The 22201-nt window shown below is 42.1% G+C and overlaps 1 protein-coding gene across 1 annotated transcript; it reads left to right on the top strand.

The window, feature by feature from the left end:
* The first annotated feature begins 41 nt into the window (after nt 1–41).
* LOC141770007 (protein mono-ADP-ribosyltransferase PARP14-like) lies at nt 42–20495 on the top strand. The gene is made up of 23 exons (XM_074639587.1): nt 42–324; nt 2135–2217; nt 3771–3798; nt 3975–4055; nt 4969–5142; nt 5808–5933; nt 6018–6119; nt 7155–9330; nt 10172–10333; nt 11327–11402; nt 11898–12134; nt 12987–13208; nt 14044–14146; nt 14365–14514; nt 14658–14720; nt 15084–15269; nt 16771–16974; nt 17612–17730; nt 18059–18291; nt 18656–18930; nt 19059–19198; nt 19366–19540; nt 19893–20495. Exons 1-23 carry the CDS (start codon nt 132–134, stop codon nt 20174–20176), a joined length of 5592 nt encoding a protein of 1863 aa, XP_074495688.1. The 5' UTR covers nt 42–131; the 3' UTR covers nt 20177–20495.
* Nucleotides 20496–22201: the final 1706 nt, after the last annotated feature.

The raw sequence follows: 22201 nt of genomic DNA on the forward strand, positions 1-22201 counted from the left end.
GCTGCTGGATTCGGTTCTGTTTTTCAGTCTTTTAGTGAAGAATCGAAAGTGAAAGCATCTCGAAGGAGCGTGAATCCGCCCAGCTGCTAGTTAGTGTCTCTCTGTCGGTGTGTCAGTCGGTACCGGACGGTATGGAGGGAACCGACAGTCCTTCGCCGCCGCCGTTGACCGTGGAGGGCGTCTGGAGTCCGGATCAGATCAGAACCGTGAATAACAAACTGCAGCTTTACTTCCAGAGCAAGAAGAAGTCCAGCGGGGGGGACTGCCGGGTGAAGGCCGAAGACGGAGCTCCGAGAGCGGCTGTTCACTTCAAATCAGCCGAGGGTGAGTCTCCGGTTCTCCGGTTCTCCGGTTAAACTACCAAACAACAAGTTATTGATCAGCTTTCTGTCGGTAAACCGGATTAAAAGTTGAAACAAAGTGAGTTTAAAGACTTTCCTGAGTCATCATGAGGTCGGAAATGAGCAGAGAGAGAGAGGCCTGTTGGAGTCACTGCGACTCCTGATCCACGGATACAACTCAGCTCAGTTAGGAAACGAGTTAGTATAACTCTCTGTAAAGCTAGTAAAAGGCATTATCACAGTGTTTACCTTGGTAAACACTGTGATAATGCCTTTTACTAATACAAATAAAACACTCAGCACAGTTTAATAACAATAACATTTAATCAGTTATTAAGAGACACCTGATCTACTGTTACAACTCTGCACAGTTGAAAAATTAAGTCATAGTATATTATGTCAAGACATTTTATGGAAAATAAAGTCATAGTATATTATGTCGAAAAATTTCATAAAATAAAATCATAGTATAGTATGTTGAAAAATGTAATTAAAAAAGTCACAGTATAGTATAATAACATTTAATTACTTAATAAATATTATAACCTCAAAAGTACTAATACTCTCCAGCTCTCAGGTGATATTTGACTTTCTCAGATTGTCTCATAAAGTTGTTTACTTAACTCTCTGATGACGTCAGCTGACCTCCCAGCATGCACTTCACCTCTCCGGCCACCAAGTGGAGTCACACCTGGAGAGTCTCAGGTGGATCCGACCGGATGTGAACCAGGAACATGGCGATGATGTGGAGTTTAAATTTATCATCGTTTGATCAAACAGTTTATTTATTTAAACCCGCAGCAGTTACAGATTAACACGATGATTCATCAGGAGTCTTTGTGTTTGTGTCACCTGATGAATGTGAGTCTAATAGTATCTCTGTTGATCTCTCTGTGTGTGTTTGGGTTTCTACTCAGGTAAATATCTGTCTGCTGCTCTAATGCTCCACAATGTTCACCAGCTGGTCTCTCAGCTGCTGCTCTAATGCTCTCCTCAAACCACCAGACTCACTATCTCAATATTTTGATTTGTAATCTCAATGTTTTGACTTAGTATCTCAATATTTTTGAATTAATAGCTAAAAATAATGAGAAACTCAATATTTTTGATTTAGTAGCTCAAAATAATTAGATACTTTCTCATTATTTTGACTAAGTATCTCAATATTTTGATTTAATATCTCAAAGTAATGAGAAAATCTCAATATTTTGACTCATAATCTCAATATTTTTTTAATCACTAGCTCAAAATAATGAGAAACCTTCAATATTTTGACTTAGTATCTCAATATTTTTCGCTTAGTATCTCAAAAATAATTGCTTAGTATCTTATATCATAAGTGATCTACGCTCTCTTAAAAGCCACCAGACTCCATTGAATAAAACAGTAATTTAACCTCTCAGAACACGGGAGCTGCTGGTCTATCGCTGCCTCGATCGGTTAGTTAGTTTGTGTTATTGTGTGACTTTGGTGAATCTGAGCTAACCCTTTAAAACACTAAAGTCACACAATAACACAAACTAACTAACCGATCGGTGCAGCGGTAGACCAGCAGCTCCTGTGTTCTGAGAGGTTGAATGACTGTTTCTGTGAATGGAGTCTGGTGGCTTTGAAGGTGAACTCTTGAATGAATGAAACCTGATCAGATATTCGTAGGACAGAAGCTTAACGTGACTCTACGTTAACTCTTAAAGCAGGAAGGAGAATAAGAGCTATTCTTTAAAGACTTCCTGGTGTCTGTTGTTGAACTGTTGCATGCTGGGAAACTGATGAAGTGTCTGATGTGATTCCAGTGAGAGAGCGAGTCCTCGCCAGGCAGAACCATGAGATCATCCTGGACAATCAAACTGTCAAGTTACGTCTGACTTCTGCTTCAGTAAGTAGACAAGATGGTAAAGATTTACATTTAAAGCTGTTGTGTGAAGCATTTTAACCATCTATATCCATATCTATATCCATATCTATATCCATATCTATATCCATATCTATATAGATATGGATATAGATATGGATATAGATATAGATACAGTATCTATGTCTAGAGATATAGATACCTCTGTATAATGACTGTAAACAGTTTGACCTCTGACTCATTCCTGTGGCAACGGTCTTTATTTATTTTTATGACATTTGATAGACTAAAAGATGTATTAATAAAGAGCGGCTATATTAATTTCTAATAAAAGAGATAAAACATGTTGTTGGCTGTAAAATGATTCAGCCGGTTTATGTTCGGTTGTGACCTGACGGAGAGGTCAGATCATCGTCATTAAATAAACGTCTCAGTCATATATTGACTGTAAAATGATCCACGGAGCCGAAGAAACGTCCTGCAGGAAGAATATTATAGTGGGTAGTTTATCCAGGGACTCTACGTGTCTGAATGCTCTTTCAAGCTTTTAGGTCGTAGAAAGACCTCTTTACTAATCACTAATAGATTAGAGCTGCAACTGATGATTATTTTCATTGTTGATCAATCGATCATTTGTTTGGTCTATAAAATGTGGATCAGTGTTTCCAGAAGTCCAAGATGACGTCCTCAAATGTCTCAGATATATTCAGTTTACTGTCATAGAGGAGGAAAGAAACCAGAAGATATTAGAGCCGTCAATCAATTAAAATATTTAATCGTGATTAATCACACCTTTTTTATCTGTTCTAAATGTTCCTTAAAGGGAGATTAGTCCAGTATTTAATCCTCTTATCAACATGGGAGTGGACAAATATGCTGCTTTATGCAAATGTATGTATATATTTATTATTGTAAATCAATAAACACAGATCAATGACAGATATTGATCCAGAAACCCTCACAGGTACTGCATTTAGCATAAAACAATATGCTCCAATCATAACATGGCAAACTGCAGCCCAACAGGCAACAGCAGCTGTCAGTGTGTCAGTGTGCTGACTTGACTATGACTTGCCCCAAACTGCATGTGATTATCATAAAGTGGGCATGTCTGTAAAGGGGAGACTCGTGGGTACCCATAGAACCCATTTACATTCACTGATCTGGAGGTCAGAGGTCAAGGGACCCCTTTAGAAGATGGACATGACAGTTTTTCCTCTCCAACATTTAGTGTCAGTTTGGAGCGTTATTTAACCTCCTTCATGACCAGCTAGTCTGACATGGTTGGTACCGATGGATTCATCAGGTTTTATAGTTTACTATGATACCAGTATCTTCACTCTGGCTTTAAAACTGATGCGTAAATGTCTTAATGCGTTAAAGAAATTATTGGCGTTAAAACAAATTTGCATTAGCACGTTAACTTTGACAGCCCTAATAATAATAATAATAATAATAAAGTTTATTTATGAGTGAGACAGAAAAGCTAAAATCTAAATTTCTGATCAGTTTACCGTCCGCCTGTAAAATCGTCTCGTTCTGTGAGATTAAAGTTGTTTTTTGTTTTCACCTCTCAGATCCAGACAAACAGTGACGACGTCTCAGGTAAAACGGTCTTCTTCTTCTCTGGTTTTTATGGCCACTGTGTCTTTGTTAAAAGTCATTTAGCCTCCGTTGTTTGAGTCTCTGGTTTGTAATCAGATCTCTAATCAGCACACTGGATCTTCTCTCCCGTGTTTCACTGAGATAATTCATCTAAACCTGATCGTCTTCATTCTCAGATCCATCGACGGATTCAAAGACTCCGACGTCACAAGTTGAACCTGGAAATGGAGCTTCAGCTTCTGCAGACAACAAAGAGGGTAAAACAATAACAACAAGGAAACACAGTAAATGCAGCAAATGTTATTTTTATGATTCTGTTTTTGTCTTTTGTAAAGAACTTTAGTATGCATCTTTGCATTTAAAATGTTAAAATAAAGTTATTGTTAGTATTATTATTCATTTGGGTGAATTATACATACATAAGGCAGTGTTCCGTTGTTCCGTTTAATTAATTAATTCCAATTAATTACTCAGCTAGTGAGAGTCTTTGAGTCAGCAGGCCAGCTGAAAATTATAACATTTTTCAATAATAAATGAATAATAATAATTATAATAATAATAATAATAATAGTAATAATAATAATAATAATAATAAATGAATAAGAATAATAGTAAACTAATAATAATAATAAATGAATATTAATAATAAAAGTAAAATAATAAGAATAAATGAATAATAATAGTAATAATATTAATAAATTAATGATACTTAAAATAAATGAATAATAATAACAGTAAAATAATAATAATGATAATAAGTTATTAATAATAATAAAAATAAATGAATAATAATAATAATAAATGCAAAATAATGATAATAATGATAATAATGAGTTATTAATAATAATAATAATAAGTGATTAATAATAATAAGAATAATAACAAATGAATAATGATTACATATTTGGTTTGGTTTTAAGAGGGAATTTTTAATCTCAACACAATGAACTAAACTCTAATAAATGTCTCTGAACTTTAATTAGTCTCAGATTATACGATTCTTTCCAGGAATCTTTCAAGAAAATATTAGTAATTTATTAGGAAATAACAGACCTGTGAGATAAGATAGATTTGTGTTATTGACTTTTTTGTTCAATATTTCCATTTTTAGCAGTCGGAACAAACCCAGATGAAAACAATGATAATGTTTTTTATGTTGTCTCGTCTCAGAGACGGAGTGCGTCCAGAGCGTCTCCGCGGTGTTGGACAACGTGTCGGACAACATGTCCAGAGATCTGCTGTCCATGCTGGTGGAGAACATCTCTGGTCTGGACGAGAGCTGCTACAGTCTGGAGATCATCTGGGAGAGCAGCAGAGCCGTGGTCACCTTTAACACACCTGCAGGTACGAAACAACATCTGGATGTATTGACATAAATCAAACCAACAGTTTGAACAGGTAAAGCTGAATTTATTATTCAGTTAATTGATAAGATGACCGTACGACAACAGTTGGCAACTATTTAAATACTCATGCATAAATACTTCATGGTTCCAGCTTTAAATATTTTAATAATTTTTAATTTTGTACTGTTGTTTGGACAGAACAAGTACTGTGAAGGTGTCACTAAACAGCTGAAATGATTCTGTTAATTAATGAATCTGTCAAAGCCACAAACACACAGTCAAAGGTTTGATTTGTTAATCTTGGATGAAGTTATCTTTGTGCTCTTATTGTGAAATAAAGGTAGAGAGTCACGACCGAAAACTCTCATTAATATTAAATTCACTTGAATGATAATGATTTACTCATAATTTATGACAATTATTCAAATTTAATCCAAATAATCCAAGTGTTTATACACATGTTTTAGAGCTAAATGATAAATATCCAGGTGCACTGAATTTATTTTATTAAATAAAATTATGAAATTTTAATGATTTGACCTCGGAAGCAAAAAAACGTTCAGAAATAAAACCAAAGAATTAGAAACTAAACCCACAGAGGGAGGGCAGAATATTTGGTTGTATTTATATCCGATATGTGTAGTAATCTGGATTGTTTTGCAGATGTGGAGAAGTTCCTCGCCGTGAGTCGGTCCAGCCAGAAGCTGCAGAGACACGGACTGACGGCTCGTCCACTGGAGGCAGCAGAGAGCGTCCGAGTGGAGAGTCTTCCTCCGGCTGTGGTTAAAGGTACACTGACTGTTAAATCTCTGCTTCCTGTCTGCTGCATTCATGCTACATGTTATAAATCCTATATCTCTGGTTCCTTTCCAGAAATGTTGGAGCTGTATTTTGAGAAGAACTGGGTTTTGCCGGACAACGTCGTCATGATCCCGACTGAACAGGCTGCCATCGCAACTTTCAATAACCCCAAAGGTCTTTTTTATTTACCTTTACTACTCATGTTTCACCCTCTGATAGTTATTAAATTGTGTTTTAACGTAATGTCTAGAAGTCTAATGAGACGTGACGATGAACAAGAAATACACTAATCACGCATTAGTATGCGCATGCAAGAGCGAAGCAGACTTTTCGCACAGCGCAATTACATACAAAGCCTAGATGATGTCATGTTGAGTGTTGATGAAGCAGCTGCATAGCCTGGCACTGATCCATCCAGACTCAAGCATTTTAAAAGTTGTCTGCTTGTTGTCATGGTAACAGACCTGACAAAGCATGAATTCAGACTTTTTACTAATCACCATCATTATGTTGTTAATTCAGCATCATTTTTATCTGTATTGATATTAAATCACAGCACGATCTGTTTATTTGGGGTTCAAACCTCAGTAGAGACGTGTGTCTTGCTAGATACAGTCAGTGTAATGGCGCTGTATGTGAATACAGCTCGCTGCCGGGTGACGTTATGAACCCAGACAAGACGGCGTTTGGTTTTCTGACAAAGCAGCAACAGTGGTTATTTCTTCCATGGTTGATGGAGGAAAGAGAAGTTGTTGGTATCCATGGAGACGAGCTCCTCCTCCTCTCTGATGCGCCTAGAGCGAATTAACACAAATGATACCGGCGGTCCAACCCAACGCCAGTAAAGCGGGGAGAATATTTGCTTCACTCTTGGTCTGAACACAGCGTTATTGAGTGCTCCAGGGATGACGTATTTTTGTAGGCCAACCAGGAAGTTGGCATCGCCCTGGTTCCCTCGACAAAAAGCCAATGGGATTGTTCCATTGGATTTTGGATTTATGCAGATTATGGCCTCTCCGGCGCGTCTAGAGTGAATGAACACAAATGATACCAGCGGTCCAACTCGCGTGAGTAAAGCGAGGAGAAAATTTGCTTTGCTCTTGGTGTGATTGCAACATAAGAACAAAGGTGTAGTGTATCCTTTAAATGCCTTGTAGCGACCAATAGAACAACCACTTACCTTCTTTTGTTATTTCTGTATTTCTGCAGTTGTCGAAAGAATTTGCATAAAACGAGACTACTTGATGCGGTCCATCCCTGTCAAGGTGTATCCGTACTACGAGTTCCTGGGCGCCGCCTTGTACGGCAAAGAACGACCATCGTGGAAGATGCCCGAGCCCTTCACTGAGAGCGTCCACCACGTTGTCTGGAAGTTCCTCCAGATGAAGAAGCTGTTAAAAAGCATCAACGACCAGATGCGTCCATACTTCTGCAGCGTGGACTTGGACAACCCGGAGGTGAAGCTCAGCCCTCTGCCGAGCTTTTTGAGGCAAAAAGATTTGACCGCCAAACGTGTAGTTGACTGGATGAGTACCGCCCAAGAAGCCTTCCGGCGGCAAATGTCTGAGTACTTTGCCTTCGACTGCACAACGAACGCAAGTGCCTGGAAAGCTGCGGAGAAGGACGTGCGTTCGGTTGTCAGGGAAGACGCCGTCCTGGTGTTGGATGCATCCAGGGGGGTTTTGACCGTGGCTGGCCGAGGTGACGATATAAAACGAATCAGAGTTCCGGTGGAGAACATCGTTCTTGAAGCCATGAATCAGATTAAACGTCAGACAGACGGCGTCTCCGAGGTCATGGGTATGTCCCCTGCAATGTTCTACATCCTGAATCACGAGGGCTTCCAGAAAGCTGCCCAGGACGTCTCCCCCGACATGAAACTCTCCTTCGATGAAGTCACCCAGAAGTTAACCATTACCGGACTCCCTGCAGAAGTCTTCAAGACGAAGGCCTGGATCTTGGAGAAGAATGTGGGTATGAGTAAAAAGCAGCTTAATGTCCCCCCACATCTTATAGACTTCCTCAAGACCGTGGATCCCATGGACATGTCGCAGGACCTGTTCACCTCCCAAGGCATCAGCGCCATCTACTTCGTTGAAAGCAAAGGGGTTTCTCTGTTGGGGAGCTCTGAGAGCGTCCTCGCCGTCGCAGAGACTAAGATGAAGGCGGTTTTGGCGCTGCAGACTCTGGATGTGGAAGACCAGGACGTTCTGAAACTTCACAACTGGGTGAACCTGAACCAGCAGCTGTTGGACACCTACAACTCCTTAAAGAAGACGACGGTGGCCATTCAGATCCACCCGGAGAAAAGAGACAAGATAACGGTGGCCGGCTTCCAGAACCCGGTGAAAGAGGTCAGCAGCAGTCTGAAGGAGTTCATCGCGAACTACTCCCGAATTCAAGAAACCGTTCGTGTCGAGTCCTGCGCCGTTGTTCAGTTCATCGACAAGAAGAGATCACAAGATTGGTCCGGTATCGCCAAAGATTATGACGTAGAAGTCCGATTTGATCCAGAGAGGCCGAAGATCACCCTCGCCGGTGCTCGTCTTCACGTCCAGAAAGTCAGATTGTGCTTTCAGGAGCTGACCGGCTTTCTCTCCACTGACACCTTCGTCGTGGATAAACCCGGAGCCAAGAAGTACTTCCAGGCTCAAGGAAGCAAATTCCTGTCTACAATAATGACGGAGTGCAGCTGCGTGGTGGTGCTTCGTCCAGACAATCAAGAGGAAGAGGAGGAAGAGGAAGAAAGTGGCCTTTGTTATTGCAAAGTGAAGACCACAAGTGGAGTTCTGGTTTCGGTCAGCAAGGCGGACATCTGCAGCTTCGCCGTAGACGCGGTGGTCAACGCCGCTAACGAGGAGCTGAAGCACATCGGCGGTTTGGCGTTCGCGCTGCTCAAGGCTGCCGGACCGGAGCTGCAGAAAATCAGCGACAACCACGTCGCCAAAAATGGGAAACTACGTCCGGGTGAAGCCATCGTGACCGGTGCGTATAACCTGCCGTGCAAGCACGTCGTACACGCAGTCGGTCCGCGATTCTCTGACTCTGACAGGATGACGTCAGTGAAGCGCCTTAAGCTCGCGGTTAAAAATAGTCTGACCCAAGCGGAGGCGGTGAACTGCTCCAGCATCGCGCTGCCGGCCATCAGCTCCGGCGTGTTTGGGTTTCCTGTTGACCTCTGTGCTGACACCATCGCCCAGGCGGTTCGGGAGTACTGCGACAGTCCAGGAGGTCCGAGATCGCTGACGGAGATTCACCTGGTGGACAACAACGATAAAACGGTGACAGTTCTGGCCACCGCTGTCAACAGAGAGTTCATGGACCTTGGACCTACGATGACGGTACCAGAGCCGGCAGGAAGAGGAAGAGGCGCTGCGGCGTCAGGGTAAATACAAGAAACATTTCTTACTATAATGAACTCTTACTGTTGATCAGGACACACCACAGGCATTTGGAGATGGGTGAATATTTAAAGGGCAGCAGCTAGTTAGCTTAGCTTAGCATAAAGTCAGCTAGCCTTCACACCACTTATTTCTTTAATGCTTTAACACAACTTGCGATTTTTAGGTTGTAGCGGCTCAGTTTTAAAGCTAGAGTAAAGATACTGGTATCATCTGAAACTACAAAACCTGATGAATCCATCGGTACCAACCATGTCATGCTAGCTGGCGTTAGCGGACTCCATTTCTAACCAAACGTTAGCTATGGTTGCACACTGGAGCTAAAAATAAAGGCAATCGCGAGCGCGCATGATGTCACATCCGTTGTATTTATTTATTTATTTTCTGATTCTTCACATTGAAAGCGGTCTACAGGCTGAGAGAGGAAACCCAGGAAGGCATGGAAGGTCTCATATTTTAGGTTAAGTTACAACCTGTCCACACATTGGCAAGAAAAACATGATTTATACGTTTAAAAAGTTACATAATGTCTTTTTTAAACAATTAAACAAAGAAGAATTAACATGAGACCGAAAGAACTAGGTCGCGGGTGCAAGCGGCCGAAATGGGTTTCCTCAGGAGGGTGTCCGGCGTCTCCCTTAGAGATGGGTGAGAAGCTCAGTCATCCGTGAGGGACTCGGAGTAGAGCCGCTGCTCCTTTGCGTTGGAAGGAGCCAGCTGAGGTGGTTCAGGCATCTAGTGAGGATGTAAAGGAACAGGAAGCCATTGTTGGAGGTTCTCTGTTGATGCAGAATCAGATGATCAACTTTATTGCTCACTTCCCAGAGGAGATCAGCTGGGTGGAGGTCGAGGTCAGAGCCAGTCGCCCGGAGGCCGTCGGTTTGGTGGAGGAGGAGGAGGAAGAGGAGGAGGAGGAAGAGGAGGAGGAGCAGGAGCTTGGGGAGGTCAGAGCCCCGGGGGACACGGCAGGACCAGAGGACATGGAGGGTGAGGTTCTTCTTCTTCTCTTTCTTTTCTGTTGTCTGTTTCTTCTTCATTTAGTTTTTTCTCTTCAGTAAAGTTTGTAAGACCACATTATGAGATATTTATAATACCAGGTCCATCATCGGGTCAGAAAAAACTGAAACTAGGGATGCACCAATACCACTTTTTTTCAGACCGAGTACAAGTACTTACATTTGGGTACTCTCCGATACCGAGTACCGATACGAGTACTTCTCTGTGCCAGAAGACCCTCGTTAACAGCCAGCTGGAGGGTGTGAGCGACACACGGCAGGCTGAGGAGTCCCGCATACGAGGCGGTGCGCCGCCACTGGCTCTAGGTCGGCTTGGAAAGGCTCGGGGCGAAGTGGCTCGCGGCCGCAGCTTTACAGCGCTCCCTGCCCGGACCTCGCCCGGACCTCGCCCCCCCCCCCCGTGACGGTGCTCCCTGCTCCTGGTGCGGCTGTCGACCGAGGCGGACTGGCCTCAGTGTGCCCCAACTGCGTTGTGCCGCGGCCCAGGCATGAGGGGTCTGTGGCGATGTCGACAACCCACCCGACCCGTCTTGAAACACGGACGAAGGAGACTAACGCATGCGCGAGTCAGAGGGTGCAAGCAAAACCCCGTGGCGCAATGAAAGTGAGGGCCGGCGCGCGCTGGCTGAGGCGGGATCCCGGCCCAGCGGGGTCGGACGCACCACCGGCCCGTTTCACCCGCACCGTCGGGGAGGTGGAGCGTGAGGACCCGAAAGATGGTGACAAGATATTAATGTCGTGCCGTTTTGCGAGTACGAGTACATGAGCACAGTATCGGACCCGATACCTGATACTGGTGTCGGTATCGGTGCATCCCTAACAGAAACTACTACATACTACGCAGCCCAGGGAGTCGGTACAGTGTGTTAGATTTTTGTCTTTTTGAGAAACAAACCAAACGCGGTAACGGTGACCGCGGTGACTCACTGTGATGACATCATTCCTGTTCTGTGATTGGCTGTAGGTCGGCAAGGCTGGAGCAGACCACGGCTGAGGGTCTGAAGATCATTCTGCAGAAGGGAAACATCGAAGACCAGACTGTGAGTACTGAATTAACTGACGTGTGCGATTCTGACACTTTGTTCAACAACAAAACAAACTCCTCTGATCATTTTGAAGCTCTAATCAGCAAATTGCGGGTGTGAAGAGAGCGGGACGACGGGACAGACGTTAGTCTCGAGCCCTGACGTACGAGTAACGTTACAGTCACGTTTTCAGAATTTTGGCATCGACTTGGTCCCGAAGTTTCGGTTCTCTTGACACCCCTAATTTGCTGATTTGAGCTTCAAAATGATCAGTGGAGTTTGTTACTGGACGAGAGCTAGTTAACGTTAGCTGTTACCAGCCAGTGGGCTGCACAGTCCTGCATGGAGCTAACGGCTAACGTACGGTCAGACCTCCCGGGCCCCCCTAAAGAAGACATAAACGGCTCTATTGAGGGTCTCAGACAGTTAAACCAATCATCAGTTGTCTTACATTAATCTTCTGATCCTTCCTGTTGTAGTCCTAAACTTGCGTTTGGTTTTGGTCCACAGACTGACGTCATCGTCAACACCATCTCGGAGGACATGAACCTGAGCCAGGGAGCCGTGTCCAAAGCGCTCCTGCAGGCGGCCGGGCCCGGCCTGCAGTCGGCCATTCGGTCTGAAGCCGGGGCGACCGCGCTGCCGTTCGGTGACGTCGTCATCACCGACGGCTTCAATCTCAAGTGTCGCAAAGTCTTTCACAACGTTTGCCCGCACTGGAACAACGGAGCCGGCCAGGAAGAGGAGGTGAGCGGGTTTGGGTCACGGCTGGGTCATACTCGGGTCGAGGATCAACCTCGTCGTAGCAAACAGATAACCTGTTGCGTCTACAAACAATTAAATACATAACCATCTTTTTATTCATAGATGTCTTAAAGGGAAGGTCCATCTGCGTTCTGTTTTGTTTTTTGTAAATGGAAACTCAGCCGTTAGCATAAAGCGTAGGTTAGCACAGTAAGCTAATCAATAAGGTTATGAATACTGTGAACGTTAGCGCTTGCTGAGTCAACGTTTGGAAATAACTGGAAGGGTTCGTTTGGATTGTTTGAAGTGGGGTTGTATGTTTACTCCCGTGTTCTGAGAGGTAAAATCACTGTTTTTGTGAATGGAGTCTGGTGGCTTTGAAGAGAGCGATTTCACGACTTCAGTTCCCCGTCAGAAAGGGCTGTCTGACGGCGAGGTGAAGCGGTGAAGCGGGTAAAGATCAATTGTGTAGGATCTAGCGGTATCTAGTGGTGAGGTTGCAGATTGCAACCAACTGAAGCCTGTGCAGAGTGTGAGTGTATGTGGGAAGGGAGTGGTGAAGCAAGAGAGAGAGAGAGTGGCAGCAAAGGCAGCGAGTAACGTTATCGACTCCGGCCCAAGCAGGAAAAGTTAAGTGTTTGGTTTGTCGTGGAGCGGATAGTGGAAAAATCATGCAAATAGATGCATCCATCGGTTAGTTAGTTTGTGTTATTGTGTGACTTTCTGATCTGAACCAACGTGGCGTCCACAGCAACACGTTGTTTATAGTACTGACTGTATTTCCCTCCCTGTACAGCAGCTGGTTTAACAGGCTTTGTGGTCTCATTGGTTCCGTGTGTCGTCTCTTCCTCTCAGGAGTTGATAGCCATCATCAGATATTGTCTGGAGCAGGCCGAGAAGCACCGCATGGCGTCGCTGTCCTTCCCGGCCATCGGCACGGGAAACCTGAGCTTCCCCAGAGACGTGGTGTCCAAAGTCCTGCTGCAGGAGATCCACTCCTTCAGCCGCAGACGAACTCCTCGCCATCTGAGAGAGGTGGCCGTCGTCGTTCACCCGAGCGACACCCTAACCGTGGATGTGAGTTCATTTCATTCATCGTAGTTCTGACAGTGACAACTAAGACTTTCAAATAAGACATTAGTAAAATATTCGCAAAACAACATACTCGCCAACACTCCCCATTCTCCCGGGAAACTCCCGTTTTTCATCGCCCTCTCCCGGTTTCCTCCCAGGGTCACAATTCTCCCGTATTTCTCCCGATTTATGGCTAATTTTCACATTTCCACACATCTATAAGCTCTACTGTTTCCACCCGGACGACAATAGAGCTTCCCTGTGGAAGAGAGCTGCTCGCGACGCAGCGTAGTTTGAGCTCAAGTTGGGTTTTGTTCGGCGTAGTAAAAAGCTAGCCATTGGAAATAACGTGTTTCAGAGGTCAGTGGTGGCGTTGTCGCGTTGTGTCTGAAAGGACCTTCAGAGAGAGAGAGAGTAATGGAGAGAACTAAGAGAAAGAAATATTCAAGCAGGAGTTTATGCCAGAGTAGCGTTGTCTTTCCTGAGAATTAAAGGTAGAATTAAAAGTTAAACAAAGAAATGCTGTTGCAGTGAACTAAAACTCAGATTATTCTAAGGGAGGACCCCCACTATCCCGCATACAATGGTCGGCAGTCAAGTTGCATTGTGGGTAATGTAGGCAGCCCGGTTTTGACACAGAAGAAGGATGTGTGAAATAAAGAAGACGATGGTTCTACTGCATCCATTTAGATGTTTTTGTAACTGTCCGTCATGAGTCCAACGATGTTATAAAAGTACATTTAAATCTGAGGATTAGAACTTTCACACCCAAAGAAACTCATACAAGTGTGCTCTAAAATCAGCTTTATTATTAATACATCAACATGTTGTTCATCAGTGTTTCACCAGAGAGTTCAAAGGTCAGACTCCTCAGCGGGAAGCTCAGGAATTCAACGTGTCGCCAGTTAGGAAATCCCACAGCCAATCACAGCAGTCCTCAGGTAAGACGCCTCCAACACACCTTTCATTTAACCCGTCTCTTCTTTATGCATTTAGATTGATGTGTGTGTGTGTGTGTGTGTGTGTGTGTGTGTGTGTGTGTGTGTGTGTGTGTGTGTGTGTGTGTGTGTGTGTGTGTGTGTGTGTGTGTGTGTGTGTGTGTGTGTGTGTGTGTGTGTGTGTGTGTGTGTGTGTGTGTGTGTGTGTGTGTGTGTGTCAGCCTCCTTCAGCCAGGTGTCGTCTCCATCCCTCGGAGTCTATCGGATGCAGATGGGTCAGCTCGTCCTCGAGGCGTCGTCTGGTGACATCACCAAGGAGGCCTGTGACGTCATCATCAACTCCTCCAATCAGGCCTTTACCCTTCAGTCAGGTGACTACTTTTATTAAGATATTCACTCCAGAGGAGAAGAACAAAAGGGATAGTTTAACATTTAATTCACAGGACCGTCCTGTTTTTAAAGTGTTTAACTGACGACTGTTTAGTAAATGACTCAATCGTTTTTGTTTTCTCAGGCGTGTCGAAGGCGATCTTAGACAGCGCTGGATTAACCGTTCAGCTGGAGTGTTCACAGATCGGTATGAAGCTGGAATTTAACCGTTATTTATTCTTTTTCAGCATCGCTCTGCTTCACTTTCACACAGTTCAGCACACAGTCACAACTGGGAACGTACTAATATTTCAACCATTACATTTAGCTAATATTTAAGCCATTTATCCAGTATTTATAACAAATATTTTTCACCATGTATCCATTACTTTTAACTAATATTCAAACCATTACATTTAGCTAATATTTTAACCCTTTAGCTAATATTTTAACCCTTTAACCAGTATTTTTAACTAATATTTTAAACCATTTATCCATTACTTTTAACTAATATTTCAACTATCACTTTTAGCTAATATGTCAACCAGTGTTGTTTGGTTCCTCTCTGCAGTGAGTTCTCCGAGTTACCAGCCCGGTCTGTTCATCCTGACGTCGGCCGGCCTGCTGCCGAGCAGACACATCATCCACGTGGTCGGCCAGAACGATCCTGCAAAGATCAAGGACATGGTTTACTCAGTGCTGAAGTTCTGTGAGGAGAATAAGTTCATCTCCGTCTCCTTCCCAGCTCTGGGAACAGGTCTGTGCAAACAAAAACTTTCTATACATCAGTTATGATTTCAATCTGACAAAGAAGATTAGTTTCATTTTTACTGTATGTTTTAAAGAGAACGCTTCTGCAGAATGGGCTGACATAAGACTCAAAGTCTGCTCTTTTTTTACTATACTATGACTTTTTAAGGGACATATTAAAGAATAACTTTTTTTTAAATAATATATTATGGCTTTTTATAAATACCATACTAAGACTTAATGTTATTTTTTTGACATACTATACTATGACTTTTTTAGGAAAATTGTGGGGGGAAAAATAGTATAGTATGTCGAAACATTTCTTGAAAAAAAAGTCATAGTATAGTATGTCAAAAAAATTCAGTAAAGAAAAGTCAGTATTTTATGTCAAAAAATTTCATTAAAAAAGTCATAGTATTGTATGTCGAATAATTTAATTAAAAAAAGTCATACTATAGGATGTCGAAAAACTTAATTAAAAAAAGTCACAGTATTGTATGTCGAATAATTTCATTAAAAAAAGTCATAGTATATTGTGTCGAATAATTTAATTAAAAAAGTCATAGTATTGTATGTCGAAAAATGTAATTAAAAAAAGTCATACTATATATGTCGAAAACTTTCATTAAAAAAGTCATTGTATGGTATGTCGAAAAATTTCATTAAAAAAAGTCATAGTATTTTATGTCGAAAGATTTCATAAAAAAGTCATATTATGGTATGTAGAGAAATGTCATGGAAAAAGACAGTATTGTATGTCAAAAAATGTAATATAAAAAAAGTCATTGTATGTCGAAAATATCATGAAAAAAAAGTCATAGATAGATAGATAGATAGATAGTAACTTTATTGATCCCGAGGGAAATTCCAGTTTCCAGCGTCACAGTTCCATAGTGCAAAACATGTTCGTAAAAAGTTAGTAGTACAAAGTGCAAAGTACAAAAAAATATACCAGATATAAAAATACAAGGAGATGAAGAAAACTGTTATAGTGCAGGGTAACAGCTGTGATACACGACTATTAAAAAAGTGAATATAGTGCAGAAGAGTGTTAAAAATGAGCATAGTGCAGGGTAACTCCAATAGCTTAGTCTGTGAAAGTGCACTGTGTGCATTATCTGTCCTGCAGACCGTCCTCCTTTGAAAAAAATTTCATGAAATTCAGTCATAGTATAGTATGTCGAGAAATTTAAAAAAAAGTCATAGTATAGTATGTCGAGAAATAAAAAAAAAAAAGTCATAGTATAGTATGTCGAGAAATTTAAAAAAAAGTCATAGTATAGTATGTCGAGAAATAAAAAAAAAAAAGTCATAGTATAGTCGCCTACTACTATACTATGACTTGTGATATGATAGATTTGATGGGATACTAAACTGCCGTGGGCCGTGGGCCGCACTTTGACAAGCTATGCTTTCGACTGTCTTTAATGTGCATCATCAAGTTTCACACACTATGCTGATCCTCTTGTCCTTCCCATCATCATCACCGGTCCTTGTCTGCCCGTTAGGTCTGGGAGGGGCCAACCCGTCGGCGGTGGCGGACGCCATGGTGGAAGCGGTGGTGGACTTTGTGAGGAAGAAGCACCCGAGGTTTGTTCGCAGCGTAAAGATCCTGATCTTCCAGCCCGTCATGATGGCGGAGTTTCATAAGAGCATGAAGAGGAGAATGGGAGAGGATGTGGAGGAGAAGAGCACACTCGCCAAGATCAAAGGTATTTAATAAACTCCACCTGCTAGTAAATGATGAAACATTGTGAAAGAAGTCATAGTATAGTATGTCGAAAGATTTGGTAAAAAAAAAGTTGTAGTATAGTATGTCGAAAAATTTGGTAAAAAAAAAGTTGTAGTATAGTATGTCGAAAAATTTGGTAAAAAAAAAAGTTGTATAGTATGTCGAAAAATGTGGTATGTCGAAAAGTATGTTGAAAAATTACGTTAAAAAAAGGTCGTAGTATAGTATGTCGAACAATTCGGTAAAAATTTGGTAAAAAAAAAGTCGTAGTATAGTATGTCGAAAAATTTGGTAAAAAAAAAGTCGTAGTATAGTATGTCGAAAAATTTGGTAAAAAAAAAAGTCGTATAGTATGTCGAAAAATTTGGTTAAAAAAAAGTTGTAGTATAGTATGTCGAAAAATTTGGCAAAAATGTGGTAAAAAAAAAAGTCGTAGTATAGTATGTCGAAAAGTATGTCGAATAATTACGTTAAAAAAAGGCGTTGTATAGTATGTCGGAATAAGAGTGAACACAGCTTAAGAAGAATGCAGAAGCTCCAGTAAAAACTGCATTCTTTGAGAATTAGTCATATCTGCCATGCAACATGTCTCACTGTATTGTTCTACGTTGTTTCAGACACCTTCACTTCGTTTTTCATGGGACTCGGAGAGGAGCGACCCAGCACCGACAGCCTGGTTCTGGAGAGAGAGGAGTTTGAGGCCACGGTGTTCCAGCTGTGTGCCGACAACCACACGGTGAACACGCAATTACTCACTTCATGTTTTAGCTCTTTGCTTTGAAAGGATCTCTGGAGGCAAGTATGTTTACCTGCACTAAATATTGGAGCTTGTCGGGGAGCTCCACAGACCGTTGGGGAGCGGAGAATCAGGCCTGAAGATGTGTAGTGTGAACTAGGCTTTAGTAGGAAGATTCTTTCTTAGTCTTTTTTGGAATAAGTGCAAAAACTGAATATAGTGTGCATGTAAACGAGGTCATTGAGAGAGGTTCACGATAACAATATGAAAATGTTCTGGCATGTAGAGATGCTCGTTAGTAACCGACCTGGTACCTCCTCCTCTGCAGGCGGTGAGTCAGGCCAAGAGGAAGATCTCGGAGCTGATTGAGTTGGAGCAGGCGGAGGCCACCATCACAGACCACTACATCGGTCACCTGTCGCAGGCCGACATGGACCAGCTGAAGGCCCTGCAGAGGAAGCTGACGGTCAGCATCCGTCTGGACCTGCTGGAGGACCAGGAGCCCAAAATCCACCTGGAGGGTCTGACCAGAGACGTCTACACCGCTGAATCTGCTGTCAGGTCAGCAAGGCCATTTATACAGCAGAGAAAACATGAGCCTTTAGTGATGAGGTCATGATGAGGTCATGATGAGGTCATGATGAGGTCATGATGATGAGGTCATGATGATGTCACTATTAGCAACCCTTTCTCTCCGTCTCTGAAACGCTTCTCCGATATTGTCCGACTCTCTTTGTGACTGACTTTACTGAAGGATAGTTAACTATAGACATCCACAGATTTATACGCCCTCAGTTTATCTTTCCAGTGCTGCCGTTGGCCACGTCATGGTCTCTAACAGAGAAGAGGTTTATAAAGCCATATTTAGTCCAGAGAACCAAATGTTAGCATATTCCTATAAATGTGTTTTGTTTGTGCCCGTCAGGGACATCATCCGGAAGGTGGAGCGGTCGGAGAACCTGAAGAGCAAGGCGTTGCTGCTGAGCGGGCTGGTGGAGTGGCAGTTTGAACAGCGCGGCGGCATGATGGTGCCCTTTGACATCTACACCAACCTCACCCTGGAGGAGGCGCTGGAGAAGAAACAACAGAGTGTGAGGATCAAGATCAACAACGACAAGTTCGACGCTCAAGTGACGCTGAGAAAAGCCGTGTCAGTGAACGGGCGTAGACAGCTGGAGCTCCTCAGAAGAGAGATGAAAGGTGAGTCGCATTATTGTCAAGTATTTAATACTCATCAACAACGGGTTGAAGTTGACTCACACTGAATCTACACTATGAATCTGGATCTTAACTTTAAACTAACTCTGTTTCTGTAACTGTGTTTTCAGACGACAGCGCTCTGCCGCCTCACTGGGACGACCTGAAGGGCGACCTGCTGAAGCTGTTTCCTCTGAAGGTCGGATCTAAAGAATACAAGGAGGTGGAGGCGGAGCTAACAAAGACCGGACTGCCCGCCAAAATCATCAACGTACGTTCAATCTCTGATCAGCACAACGGGACGTTACCAACGCTCTCTCTCTATCTATCTCTCTCTCTCTCTCTCTCTCTCTCTCTCTCTCTCACTCTCTCACTCGCTCGGCGTGTTGTCAGCTGATTGAACTGAATGAGGTGTTTTGTTGTTTCTGGTGTCGGCAGATTGAACGCGTCCAGAACACGACGTTGTGGCAGAGCTACCAGCTGCTGAAGAAACATCTGGAGGTGAAGAACAAACACACCAAGAACGAGAGGATGCTGTTCCACGGCACCGCCGCCACCTCCGTCAACCTCATCAACACACAGGGCTTCAACCGCAGCTACGCAGGAGCGCACGGTAAACACACAATACTATAATACTCTACTCTAATACTCTACTGTCACAAGGTCACAGGATTAAATACTAAATACTAGGACCGCATGCTGAGGAAATACCTACAGTACAGTCACAATACTAAATACTACTTATGCAGCTTATAACACGTCATTAAAACTACTAATGGAAATCAAATCAACGCAGATATTTAAATAAAATTACAAACTTTTGATGTGAAAAAGTTTCATAAAATTTTCTTTCCTGTATGTTTTTAACGTACGTTTTTACGTATGTAGAGATAGTTTAGTCTGTTTCCTCTGTTGATGTATTTAGTTCTAGTATTATTAGTAATAAACTGTGTTTTGTTCTGTAGGTGCGATGATCGGCAACGGCTCTTACTTTGCGGTGGACCCGGTCTACTCGGCACGAGGCTACGCCAAACCCGACGCCAGCGGCCAGAAGCGGATGTACCTTGCCCGGGTCCTGGTCGGAGACTTCACCCAAGGAAGAGGCGGCTTGATCACCCCGCCCTCCAAGAACTCTGGGAACGCCGCAGACCTGTACGACAGCGTCGCAGATAATAAGGCCAATCCGACCATGTTTGTAGTCTTCAATGACATCCAGGCGTACCCAGAATACCTGATCACATTCACATGAACCGCCACGGCCACACTGTGCCTCCTTTAGTTTAGAACAACAGGAAATCATGAGAATATTGTATAATTTATAACAGTGCACATTCCCTGAAGGGGTAATCTACAAACACTCATTACATGATTAATTAAACATAAAGCACCGTCTCCGAGTTGAAGGTTAACGTTAAAAAACTAAAGCATGAATATATTACTATTATTATTAACTGTCATCATTTTCCTTCATTTGACATTTATCTTTACTTATCTTCTATCATCACTTGGTATTTTCTGTTTTGGGACGTAGTCTGAAATATTGTTTATTAAAAGGATAATTTGGGGAATTCTCTTGTCAGTTGATTTATTTATAGTTTATTTATATTCAGATTTCCATCCTTGTGTTTACGGAGAGACGTTGAAACGTTATGTTAGATTTCTTTGTGAATTATTATTTGTATTGGCAAGAATCTAGCGATACGATACGTATCATGATACAGAGGTAACGATTCAACATACTGCAATATTTAAAATGTAATTTTAGTACAAAGAACACACCATTTTAGAATAGGAAAAAATAACATTTATACGGCATGTGATTATCATAAAGTGTGCATGTCTGTAAAGGGGAGACTCGTGGGTACCCAGAGAACCCATTTACATTCACATGTCTGGAGGTCAGAGGTCAAGGGACCCCTTTGAAAATGGACATGAGTTTTTCCTCTCCAAAATTTTGTGTAACTTCAGAGTTGTTCAACCTCCTTCATGACAAGCTAGTCTGACACGGTTGGTACCGATGGATTCATCAGGTTTTATAGTTTCACTTGAAAAATGCCCGAAAAAAGTAAAAAAAATTATCCAAAAAAAAACCGTCAGAAAAATGTCCGACAAATGTTTGAAAAAAAGTACAAAAAAGTTTTTAAAAATGTGCGAAAAAAGTCTGAAAGTTGTTTTTTTTTAAAAGTCCGAAAAAAAGTAAAAACAAATGTCCGACAAATGTTTTGAATTTTTTTTTTTTTTTAAATGTCCAAAAAACGATCTGAAAAAATAAAAAATAAGTCTGAAAAAACCTGTGTGTATCTCTACTCTTTATCTCTACTTTGAAAATGGCTATGACAGTTTTTCCTCGACAAAATTGAGTGTAAATTCAGAACGTTATTTAACCTCCTTCACTACCAGCTAGTGTGACATGGCTGGTACCGATGGATTCATCAGGTTCAGCCCTAATTATTTAAAAAAAAAAAAAAAATTATATTCTTCGTCATAAAACTCTTATCAATAAGACCTTTAAAGGGTTAGTTCAGATTCACTAAAGTCTCACAAACTAACTAACCGATGGAGGCAGCAGTAGATCAGCAGCTCCTACGTTCTGAGAGGTTAAATTACTGTTCTTTTCAGTGGAGTCTGGTGGCTTTGAAGAGAGCATAGATGGATACAACAGCTTTCACTTTTGTTTATGATTAAATACATAATAAAGTAGAGATGGTGAACATGGTAAACATTAAACCTGCTAAACATCAACATGTTAGCATGCAAAAGCAGTTAACAGATTTTTACCTGAATCTCCTGGAGGACAAATATCCAGATGCAAACAGCTGGGATGAGACGAGGCTCAGAGAAAGAGAGGTCCGAGGACGGTCGTTGGTCCGACAGAGAGAAAAGTCTGAGTTAAAGAGACTAAACAAACACAAACGAGCAGAGAGTTGGGGAGAAAGTTCATATTATTCTGTTTGGCAGAACAAACGAGGATTATAAGAACTTTAATAGACTGAACTCTTCTTCCAGCGCCGACTGCTGGTCGGGTAAAACACAGAGTTTATAGACCTGGAAATTATAAATAGCTTACCATCAACATTACTGGTGTTGGTCTTCACGGTCGCCATCACTGTGAAAAAACAACACGGAGGACGGAGTCGGCGCCACTCTGACGACGTCACTCCACCTCTCAATTATAATGTTTGACTTCAATAAACTTTGGAGAAAAAATTTTTTTTAAAGATATTAATATCACTTCAAATAAAAAGTCACACAGTAAATTAAGTTTAAAAGTTAA

The sequence above is a fragment of the Sebastes fasciatus genome, chromosome 6 (assembly GCF_043250625.1).
Source record: "Sebastes fasciatus isolate fSebFas1 chromosome 6, fSebFas1.pri, whole genome shotgun sequence".
NCBI lineage: Eukaryota > Metazoa > Chordata > Actinopteri > Perciformes > Sebastidae > Sebastes > Sebastes fasciatus.